Source organism: Lottia gigantea, assembly GCF_000327385.1.
Source record: "Lottia gigantea unplaced genomic scaffold LOTGIsca_16, whole genome shotgun sequence".
Taxonomy (NCBI): Eukaryota; Metazoa; Mollusca; class Gastropoda; family Lottiidae; genus Lottia; species Lottia gigantea.
Window position 1 is genome coordinate 2,215,790 of NW_008707965.1, and position 12,862 is coordinate 2,228,651.

Sequence of the window (12,862 nt, forward strand, 5' to 3'; positions counted from 1 at the left end):
GATTTGTCAGAAAATGTTTTGATAATGTCATGTTTATAGTAAGAGGTATGTCGCCTTATACAAGTGTTTCGATTGTAAAATCTACCATTATGAAAATAAGGAATTATTTTAAGGTATAACTTTTTAATGCAAAATCAGGAATTCAGGAAATAAATCCAAAAATTATATTTTTTAATCTTCTGCAGCTTTCATTTTTTTAACATCATATGACAAAAAATAAAACACCTTAAAAAAAGGTCTGAATTCTGAGCTCCACTAGAATAAATACTGATAGGAAAGTTGTTGTAAAAACCATACATAATTGAAATTACAATAGCATAGGCCGAGGAGAAAATCCAGTTATGTGCAGAAAAAAATATAATGTATAATGTGGTGGAAGGGTGTGCACACTCTAAGGAAACACCCGGTGTTATTCTGCAACTGGCATCCCTTTCAGAGAGACCTCTCAGGGAGTCGCTAAGTTTTTAAATCGGGAAGGATATCATTTGAAACAATACATGCTAGTCCCACTCTTAAGGTATGTCCAGATTATGTTGTCTACCACAGAATTTGAATATGCTTTGGGCCTCTATGTCGATTTTCCTTCGGTTTGAATAATGTTGTATTTGGCCCCGTTATGTCGATTTTACCTTTGATTTTAAAAATGATTTTGGAAATTAAATGTCAGTCCTCTTTATGATTTTGTTGTAGTTTAATACCTAATAATGTTCAATAAAAACTGTTAATATTTTATGATAATTTTGTGAAGTTTTAATGTCGATTTCAGCTGTTTTCGTGTTAGATATCACATGTCACATTCTCTTAAAATCTAGAGATAAATCACACCATTGACAATCAGTTTCTACCTGCACCTATTTCTCTAATAATTGTCCAATCAGTTGTCAACTTTTAATTTTGTAAATTTTATGTTTCCGATGTATTTTTTATTGCAATGACGCAATGTTACTAATAGTGTGACGCTTCCTGTCACACTTTGCGTGACGCTTTTGTAACGTCACATTTTGCTGTAAAACACTTTTATAACTCTATAACAGCATTTCAGATTTTGTTTGTGACGTTTCTTAAATGCAATAAGCTGATGATAATTTATGTACAAACAGTACATTCAGACAGTGTTGGTGGTAGAGGAGGGATGGTTGGGCAAGATTCATTCAAAATGCTAAGTAATGACAATTCCCACGTTCAATTGCATTAAACTATTCAAGATATGAACTGAAATTAAAACTGTTGCGTTTCCCCTACTGAGGGAATAAACACCCGATCAATTCAGGATTAAAGGGTTTAAGTCCCCTCTGTGAAAAGGTTCAGTTTTAAAGTAGATATTTAGATAGAGTTTTCTTTATAAACCAAATTTAGAATTTAAACTTTAATTTGTCCTTAGGATTCAGCGGCCATTGCTTTCGGAGGTTAACCAATGTCGGCTCTTAACACCAATTAAAATCTGTCTAAAAACCAGATTAGGACAATCTGTAACGAGATTAGCGGTGTCTAGTTTTCTTTAACCCATTTGCGTTCCGTCACCCTCCTAATCCCAGTGTTATAAGAATCAAAATGAACAACGACAGTCTGAAAATTTGATTAACATATCTGTCCTAATTGATGAAAATTAGTCAAAAGGACCGAAATCCCTCAGGAGACAGAATATAAATTATTAAAAGGTTCCGATATTCGTTAAAACGAATTCGATTACGGATAAGAAAATTAGTGATTTAATCCGTTAAAATGACGATGTTTTAGATTTAAAAAGAACACTCTGTAATAGTTTGCTCATTAACAAACGAGAAGGGTTACAGGAAGAGAGTCAATGCACCTTTCGTTGGTCTCTTGATATTTTTGTACACAGAAGTGATTGGAGGTAGGGGAAACACATTTCTTTTGGATATCATAACATCAGTCTAACAAAAATTATTTAAAGTGTTAAGTTATTGTTAGCAAGACATATTGACACACATTTACAGATGACAATCTTATAATGCAAGGTTTGGAGAGTTGGCAAAAGTGTACTCGTAGTACTCTTAGTTCTGGGATTCGCGTTAGGGTGAGCATATCGTATCTATTGAGCTACAACAAGGTAAGGGATTACTGTGTCCATCTAGCAAATTAACTGCCAGCACATGATTGGTACTATGATAGTTGTGGTTGATACAACCATATAGTATGCCGTTATTTTCAAATGGTATAGATGAACTATTTACCCATGTTGTAATACACCGACCTGTAATCACCACCTTAATGTTAGGGAGCTGATAAAACAATAAGAACAGTGTCCATCTAGCAGACAACGTACTCGACAGTTTTCTGTGGTCATATTACTGCCCTATATACTGTTTTCCCAATCGTATACTCAATGAACAATCTAGTTATTGCCATGTTGTATCTCACAGACCTGTAATCACCACCTTGCTACTAGCTATCTGATAAAGTCATAAGAACTATTCGGTATTTCACCAAAAGAAGTTTATATTTTTAATTTGAGAAAATAAAGGTAAACCACTGAACGATTTGATCAGTAATTGGACAACTAACTGATCTCATATTGGACTGATAGGCCCCAAGGATGTTAGATTATTTTACCCTACAACCCGATTCAATCTTTATCAATTATTCTTCGATTAAAATCAGGTTTATTGGAGGAACAAATTACCCACAATAAAGGGCAGTAACTCTATAATTGTTTAATTGCTGGGCGCAGATGTAATTTTATGGTTTTGTAATTGGACAGGATGGTTATTGTTATCTTATGGACTTGGGTGGTAGCTACATGTGGTTGCAATGACTTCGGCTGCATATAGGACTTGGTTCGCATCATATGAACGGCTATTGTTAGGATAACAGCTGATTAAACTACAAGGTGCTTTATATTAAGGAATTTATTTCGTAGAGTTATTGTAGGAAAAGTAAAGTTTTAATAAATAGGGTGTTCACTTATACGAGGTTCAACTTATATATTGCTGAAGTTTATGCCCAAAATTCAACGAGAGTTTCGGCCAAGCAAACTATATTTACATGGCCTTTGAATAATTTCATTTTTTTTTTCAAACAAACAAAGGCGACGATTCATCGTTTGTGGAAGTATTTTCGGTCTTAAACTTTGAAGTATGTACTAATTTATGATTTTGAGCCTTTCGTATTTCCTTTTCGTATTTAACACCTATCATTTGGTTATTTTTTCAGAAATTGGTATCAAGAGTAAAGACTTTCAATGTTACGAATTTTCCGGAAATGAAATTGAAATCGAGGTTGAAGATGTATGACGTAGTGATATTCGTGTTGATGACGTCACTTGCCAGAACGGAGGCACTGAACAATGCGCAGCTGAAATACGAAATATTCGAAGAACAAGCTTCTAAAACTCTCATAGGAAACATTGCCAAAGATTTGAACCTGCATGAAAGTGTGACAGACATTAAAAATTTGAAATTCAGTTTATTAACGAAAGGAAATACAGACAGTTCGTTATTCATAGCAGACGAGCTTAGTGGTGACTTGATGACGTCACAGTTGATAGACAGGGAATCCATATGTAGCTTCATGGTAACATGTGATTTAAAATTCGAAGTGGTTGTGCAATCTAATCTTGGATCATTTTTCAGAAAAATTGCCGTGACTGTATCAGTAATGGATATAAACGACAATGCCCCCAAATTTTCTCCGGACCAGTTTTTGCTGCAGATTTCCGAGGGATCCGTAGTAGGTACAACATTTCCGATTGTAAAAGCCATCGATCAAGATACGGATGTGAATAATTCGGTGCATAGTTACGAAATTTTAACGAAATCGGATGTGTTTTCTCTAGTTACCGTAAAAGACAATAATGGAGGATTTAGTGAAGTAGCATTGAAACTAATTAAAAAACTTGACCGCGAAATCTTCCCCGAGTATCAACTGACAGTGATCGCTAAAGACAATGCTAATCCTCCTAAAACTGGAAGTCTTTCACTAACTGTTATGGTTGGAGACGTCAACGACAATAGTCCCGAATTTCACCAACAGTTTTACCCCTTTAACGTGTCAGAATCCCTTCCAGTCGATGCACTCATCCTTCAATTAAACGCCTCGGACAAAGACACTGGCTCTAACGCGGACATTTCCTACTATTTTAGCCCCAGGCAACCTGAAAGTATTTTGAAATTATTTAGTTTAAATCGACTGACTGGGGAGTTAAAGACAGCCATGCCTTTAAATACGTCCGTAGGCGATGTTTTCGAAATCCTTGCAGAGGCTAGGGATCACGGTAATCCAGTACTGACTTCACAGGTGACTATCAACATCCGAGTATTGGACACGGATAATAATCCCCCGATTATAAACGTGAATGTATTCTCTTCTAGTGGTTCGGCGGAGGTTTCCGAGTCCTCGACTATTGGTCGAGCAGTCGCTCACATTGGAGTTAACGATCCTGATTCTGGACTCAATGGAATCGTAAATTGTTCCATATCTCACGAATTCATCAGTATCAGCAAGCTGGACGTGAACGAGTACAAAGTTATCTTATCAAAAAAGCTAGATCGGGAACATATACCGGAACATACTGCAACAGTTACATGCTACGATGCTGGAACCCCACCTTTAACCAGTTCCGTAGCGTTCAAGATCAAGGTATTGGACGAGAACGATAACAGCCCTGTGTTCACTCGAGAAACGTATTATGCTTCCATCATGGAGAACAACTTCATTGGACGATATATCAGCACTGTTAAGGCCGTGGATTACGATGCTGGTTCTAACGCCAAGATAACCTATGCTTTAGTCGGAGATTTTAAGGATTCCTTTAAAATCGAAACAAATGGATCAGTATATGTGGTGAAGCAGCTCGATCGTGAGATCACGCCAGTAATCAGGCTTCAAGTTACTGCCCACGATGATGGTGCCCCAAAACTCACATCAACTGCAGTAGTAGAAATTGCTCTTGAAGATCAAAACGACAAGCGACCTGAATTCAACAAAACTGTTTTCTATTTCAACGCTCTTGAGAATCTGAAACCCGGCCACAAAGTTGGAACAGTTCAGGCTTTTGACAAAGACTTTGGCAGAAATGCTGAAATTGAGTTCAAGCTGATCTCAATTGACCCAGATACACCGTTTTCTTGTTCCTTTAATGGTGTTATCGAAACTACCGCCATGTTGGACAGAGAGACCAAAGATCGTTACAGATTTGTTGTTGAAGCCACAGATAAAGGCGAATATCCACTCAGTAGCACAGTAGAAGTGGTAGTCATCGTAAAAGACCTCAATGATCAAAGTCCAGTCATCTTGATACCGAATAAAGAAAATAATACTGTATCAATTCCCAACAATTTAAAAGCAAATACTGGCTTTTATGCCATCATGGCGTACGATATGGACCAAGGTGTCAACAGTCATCTAGTGTATTATCTTCAAGATGAGACCGTCTCAAGTCATTTCACTGTTCATCCCAAAACTGGCGAAGTTTTGATTAAAAATGCTTTTGGGCATCACACTGGTGGTATATTTCACCTGAAACTAAAAGTAGGAGATATGGGTGATCCTAGAAGATCCACTATAGCCGACCTGTATGTGCAAGTCTACCACGATGATGAGTTCCTGGAAGAACAGTCTTCAATGATGAGTATGCAGAACATCATTATAGTCGCAGTGATCGTCTGCGTCACCGTCATTCTCGGATTAGTAGTCGTAGTGATTATATTTTATCTCAGGCGTCGCGATAAACAAAAGCGTATCTATAACGCCAAAGAAGAAGAATGCAGGGTTATTGCCAATATGAAGCAATATGAGACGGATAGCTCTGAATCCTCTGAAACCAGTGGTGCTTTGTGTTCTCAGAGTACGTCCAGTGAATCGGTTAGCTCTGGTTCCTCTGTAAAGAAGAAGGAAGTCAGCTTCTCGCTGGATGACGATCGAAATCTCTCTGGCGATTCTGATGACTTGAAATCTAATAAAGTTGAAAAAACTCTCTTCAACCAGATGCATGACGAGGTAAATATATCATTTTTCATATTTCTCTGGGATTTTAGGATATACTCGTATCAGGAACACGTGATTCCTTTTCTGCAAAGAGGGATTATACCGCATATTTATTTGGCATGAAACTTACTAGTGAATTATCACAATATTAATTCCTTGTTGCAATAAATCAAAAATTTTCTTAAACTAATTCGTTTGATATATTTCAGCAAATGTTATATGGACAGTTGAAAAATACTGGTAAAATAGAAGCACCGTTTAAAGGACTTTCACCATATTTGTATCATCAAAAACCAATTATAAATGTAAGTTTCCTTTCTTTTTGTGTGTTTTCCTCTTATTCAGTTTTTTAAAAGTCCATCAAATCATTGTGTAGGTCTTTGACCTCCAGATGTGGTTGGATGATTTGAAAAAGAAAATTGAATGGAAATAGCTTGACTCTTAAAAGAGTTTTGTTCCTTGTTTGTTTTTGCGTTTCATGCGTGAGTAAACTTATAAATTTGTACAAAGCCACAACATGACGTCACCTTTTAAGCTCTTCATTCAATGAGGTAGAAAATTCATTTTATCCTCACGTCTTTGACGTACCGCTTTGTCTTTAGTTACATCTTTTTGAATTGACAGTATTTTGTCCCTCTGGGCTATCTAACGTCGGTCAATCGCTTGAGACTTTAGTTTTGTTGAAGTTTTGTTAAATTAAAATATTGAAACATTAGACAATGAAAGAAAGTTTTAATGAGATTTCATCATACCTATTGTCGCTTTAAAAGAGATGAAATATTGCCGAAACGTCTTTGTTTAAATTTAACTTCTTATTTACACTTCTTTATCTCGACTAAAATGTTTTAAAGAAATTACCAAACCAAACACTACGAAGTTTACTAGTATCTAGATTAAGTAGCTAAGAGACCTTAAAATATTTTCAATTTGAGCCCCAGTACAATAAGAATTGTAATAGTCACTAGTTCTAGTCTTTATTTTCCCCTCAGCATCTCTTTCTGAGAGCCGTTTGTTTTTTGGTGTACTTTTCGAGTTCTAATGTAAAATATCTCATATGAATCATCTATATAGAGTAACCAATCATTACTTGTCAAACACAGAGTTCATTTGTCAGGGGTAAAGCGGCCGTTATGATTGATGACTATTTGTGCATAAATTAATGATGATATAGTTATTTCTTTAATTAAACTAATTACTTCATATTTCATTGAAGTTCGATTAGTCACATTTTTAGACCTCAGATGCTCTGTAACTTTTCATTACATACCTTGACCTACCTTCCTTTTGTGCTATAGCCTGTTTTGGTGGTGGTGCACCTTAATGCATTTAATTCATTCATTTAGAAACGGCTTTGATCTCTTGACTAATGGTCTAATAATCTAATAAGTAAGATGGTGATGGCCTGCATTACGATTATAATGCGATATTAACTATATATTTTACCTGGTACAGCCAGCATGTTTTCTCGTTCATGGATTCAGGGTGCATATGGTTTATATAATTCCCTGTCGTTTAACGCTACTTATATGTAAACAGGGTAAATGCAGTGAGACTGGCGATGTATTGTTGTCAACCGCGCACTAACGGATGTTTAAGTCAGTGTGAAGTAAACGTTAAGAAAAGCTCAAGATTCTGTGGACAGATGTCTTGCCTTGCCACAAATATGCTAGAAGACTTGTCATTGCTAATATATTTTATTTTGACTCGTGTCCTATGATGAATTAGTTGAGGTATGTTGAATATCAAGAAATACTGATATATAATAGTCAGAATAGTGACGTCAATGAAGGTCTATCCCAAAACTATCTATTTATTGTCATCGGTGAAAAATGGGGATCCCCTTACATTTTCTAACATCATATTTATGATTTTTGTGTTTTTTTAACAGGAGAGAGATAATACAAGTGTTACTTCTGGTGAAGTTAGTATAAGCGACAGTGGGCGTGGCGGAAGTGACGTTGAAATTTCCAGTCATACGGTTTCCCATGACTCAAGAGGTATGTATATCATTCTGAAAGAACTTTGGCTGTTGTAATATAGACAGCTTTAAGCAATACAAAGAATCATAATCTAACTCTGGGTTATATTCTAGAGATCGACCTACTGTTTCACTGCTTTACTGTGGTTGAGAGTTGTCTCCCTTAGTATATTTATTAAAAATTGCACAGTTTTTAAAATATCGCCCACAATGACAAAATTACTTTACTGGCACATTTTTAAACTTGGTATATTTTTAATTTCAGAAATGTTTTTCGCCCAACCTTCAAGGCAAAGTTTCGTGAGACAGTCTACTCGTCGGACTGCCCCAGCTCGACCGCCACCATATTACGATAACAGAAACTATGCACCTTCACCGGATGTTGAGCGTCAGTTAAACGGATCACCTACGGTTCATTCCGACCGATTTCAAACTAATTATAGTAGCAACAATTCCCCAACGATACCAATTCGTGATGGACGATATCAACAGCGAACAATACCTGGTCGGTACATCGGGAAACATAATGTAGCATCGGGCAACAAGAAACCGCAAGAAGAAAGTATTTATATGGAAATGACAGCACCGATCAGCCAAAGTTTTAACTCATCGTCTGCGTGCGATGATTCTAAATGTGACGTCACGTGGGGTGGTGATAATGACACATCAACTACTTCCGGTAGTTATACCGTGGACGCAGACGAACTGTGTCAAGAGATCGATAAATTATTCTTCAAACAAAATGATTCTAACGGAGATGTAATCGTGTAAAGTACTCTTAGATAGATGATAGAAGTCCCAATAGACGTTAATCTTTCAAAATGTCTGTCGAATTATTAACACTAGTCGAATGGTGAAAGATCTTTCATACGATTAAACAAAAAACAAAGACATTATATGGTAGTTCTCTTCTAAAGGGGTGCCCAATGGTCGATCTAGTCACGAAGTGAAATCATATAGTTCGAGAGAGTGCGCATGTGCTACATTGATAGTATTAATCGAAAGTAGGATACTGGAGATTATTCATATGACAGAGACAGAGACAAAGAAACGTCAATCAAAGACTATTAGTACTCTTTTGAACTTATATTTCGATTCACATTAAGTAAATCGAAAAAATCGTTTAACGGAAAAGTAAGACGAGAAAAAGCTACATAATTATAAAGCTAAGCTAATGTTATATAGCAACACTCGTGTTTGAGTAATAATAAGCACACTTAGTCCCATTTTCCTTTTGTAAATATTTATTCAAGTGCTATTTATTTTTTGTTATTAAATATTTTGTTAAATCTTTCCTCAGGTCACCTCAGTCCGAAAATCTTATCTCTTCAAACATGCCGAGCAAAGATATTCAGGCATATCTGAGTCAGATTCGAAACATTAACATGGACAGTCCACTGTAGTTTGAGGTAGTTAAAGCTTAAACATTGCTTGACATATAAAGCTTTAATTACTATTAATTCTACCCTCAAAAAATTAGGCTGCTCAAGTTATGTTTTGAATCTCTATTATATATGATGTATAGTAAAGTATAACTACCTGTATATGTGAAGGTTCAGAGATTCGGACTAATATTGTATCAATAAAAATATATTGTATATAGAATATATTAAATATATAAATATTACCTCATTACAGTTCTATTTTTTGATATACCGAATGGAAATTGTTAACTACGTGAACCGGGGATACAAATACAGGGCAGACTGGCTCAGCGGGGGGACAACTGACAAGGATAAGTTCAAAAACTCTGTGGAGGTGTCTTGTCGCAAGCCTCTCTCGGAATCTCTGAGAGAAATATCTAATTGATTTGGTGCATTCTGACACATATTTTAAGATGAAAACGTATAAAAAAAAAATAAAGTTGGGGTGCAATCCATTTCATAATGGGATAATGCCCCCCCTCCCCCTCACCCCCAATTTCTCCTGTACCCCCAATGGCACCGCCACTGCTGAAAGGGATGCTTAGCAGACGACCTGATTTGTAGGGTGGCATTAGGTATTCTGGAAGGGTGATCAGGCACTGTCTCTATGGTAACATTTGTTACGTTTGTTCCCGTACTGTGGCTGAGTAAGGCTAGATTGTCTTTATTGATGCAAGAACTGGGATATCAGCAATTGAACTTTCTCTTATTCACACAACCACAATTAATTCAAAAGTTTATTTTAAAAAAAGCAGAATTATAAAAAGTGACTTTACAATATTAGTTACAATAATTTTCAGCAGAAAATAATCACAAAATAAAAACAAAAACATAACAATGAATCACTATCGTATAAATTTGGAACCCGAGAGATCTTTTTGCTCTTAGTTTTCTTTTATCTGTAGAAAAGCATTACAAAAAACAGTGACTGTACTGTGCTGTAGAGTAGAATGGTCACAGCAGGATCTTTAGAACATAGTCTTCAAGAAAATATAAACTTTAAATACAGAAATTAGTCGATCAATCAATGCCGGGTTAGGCGAAGAGTTACACAGAGTTCATTCCAATTTTACTATGAAAAATAATGTTCAATAGATTCGATGGTTATCAAGATCGCATTAAATATTACCTAGTATAAAAAAAGGAAAAAAAAAATGGACCGTTGACGTTATAATATAGCCAATTGAAACTCACTGTTAAAAAAGAACTAACAAAAGTTACAGAATGTATCCCAATTCCACATAGTTTATAATTTAACTATCAACAATATAGAAATGGAATAGATCATTGCGTCGTTGATGGTGCATCGCTGTAATTCATCGCCGAACACAATCCTTATAGGTAACTACAATGGGGTCACTATGATTCTTCTTTAGTTTGGTTATTCCAACACTTCAGTGTGTTTTGATCGCAATTTGGATCCATTTGTTAGGTCGATTTCTCTATATTTGCCCCGTTTCACCAAATTTATTCAATCGGTTTTGTATTGGGTCCGTTTTAATGTCACTTATCAACGTGGATCCCCGTCTCCGAACCAGGGGAACAAATACCTCTGGAGGAAATTAGCGAATATCACAAGCGGAAATTTAAAAAGTAGTGTTTCATAATATCAACAGCCAAGCAGACATCTTACTAACGACCTTTGGTTCCAGTATTCACCCCTTTCACATTATATTGGTATCAAAGGTGATTAAATGTAGAAAATAAGTGCAACAATTCCAAAAGTTGGACACGAAGGATTAAGGTGTTTCATAATTTCTATTCTCGTTAAATTTCCGTAGACTCTGATTGTTGATGAGGTTCAAAAGTAATAAGTTGAGCTCCACCACTGACCTGAAAGCACAATTTGGACACTGGACCGGATTGTTAGAGCATTTATTCACCATTGGGATACAGTACCATGGTCGTTATACCGAGATGTTCAAGACATTTGTTGTAAAGATGATTTTTAACCTGGGCATCCATACACAAAATATTCGGATGAAATAAAATTGTCATTCGTTAGATATTTGTTCTTTGTGAGTTTAGATTGCCTTATAAAAGATGATACGATGGACGTGAAGAATGTATGTGTAAAAACTTAAATCAATAATGCAACTTTCTAAGTAATACGTAGGCACAATGATCCTGTTATCCTGTTTGCTTTTAAATTCATGCCACATTTCATTTCACAAAACATTGCCATGCTATGGGAAAAACTGCCTACTGTCGCGTTTTACCTTTTTATTGCCAGTGTGTCAAAATAATTTGCTATGCAATACTTTAAATACTTATCAAAACATTTTTTCACAAAACTTTTCAAGTAAAATCATGCCCTATAACATTTCACAAAACATTGTCATGATTCACAAGAACTGCATACTGCGATGCTTACGTATACTCTTTTAATGTCAATATGCCAAGTTAGTATGCTATTCAATACTTTTAATACTTATTACATCATGTTTCTTTTCTAGACACATTGTCGTTTCAATATCTGAAAACAGAACACACATTGCAATCCCGGGAATGTCTAAATGCATTAGCATGCCGTTTTAATACCATGTTTTATAAAACATTGCCGATCGTCATGTTTCGCAATGCATTTCCAAGATACATAACTGGGCAATGCTTCACATCAAATTGCCATGCCATGTCATTTCATGCTTCACAATAACTCGCCATATCATGCTTTACAATACAATGTCATGCCATGCAACACGAACCATTGCAATGCCATGATTCACAATAACTTGCCACGCCATGTTTCACAATAACTTGCCACACCATGCTTCGCAATAAATTGCCATGCCATGCTTCACTATAACTTACCATGCCATGCAACACGAAACATTGCCTTGCCATGCCACACAATAACTTGCCATGCTACACACCAGTTTGTCTTGCCATGCCATGCCACACAATAACTTGCCATGTTTCACACCAGCTTGCCATGCCATGCTTGAAGTGAAAGTGTTTGTCAAATTACTTTATCTGGTACTCACTCCCCCATTTTCTCGCTCCGGTGAGTATGAGGCCCCTCCACGTTGAGGTACATGGTGATCTCTGTTGTTTACTCTCCAGTTGTCAACTGACTGATGCTGTGGACCATTGTTAGCCTTTTTAGCTATTTTCTGAAAAAAGGCAAAGATAAAAATCATATTCTTTATCATAAAACATAAAACATAAAAAACAGATGTGAGCTAAATATCTCGAAATTCGATACATTCAGTGGTTATTGTCAGACATTTGCAAAAGCTATCTATAGTTATTTATTGATTAAAAAAGATAATCATAATAAAACTCAGACGTTATGTTTATCCGTAAAAATAACACAGTGACATGTATGATTTATCATTATTACATATTTAAAAAAAATCCCTTTTGCACCAAGAACACTGTAATTGTAATTGTAACATTATGACTATGACATATTTTCTATCAGGAGTTTATACCCAGGAATATCTGCTATCTGTTTCAGTCCTTTCTCCAACTCGTTATTGCCCTAAGTATTGTAAATAGACACAGAATGATA

General features: G+C 35.9%; 1 protein-coding gene across 1 annotated transcript; it reads left to right on the forward strand.

Moving 5' to 3' along the window:
- Nucleotides 1-3,327: 3,327 nt before the first annotated feature.
- On the forward strand, nt 3,328-5,700 carry LOTGIDRAFT_51965 (hypothetical protein; the record flags this gene model as incomplete). The annotated part of the gene is made up of 1 exon (XM_009050997.1): nt 3,328-5,700. A coding segment is annotated over one exon (2,373 nt), but the record flags the coding sequence as incomplete, so codon positions are not given.
- Between the last annotated feature and the right edge of the window lie 7,162 nt (nt 5,701-12,862).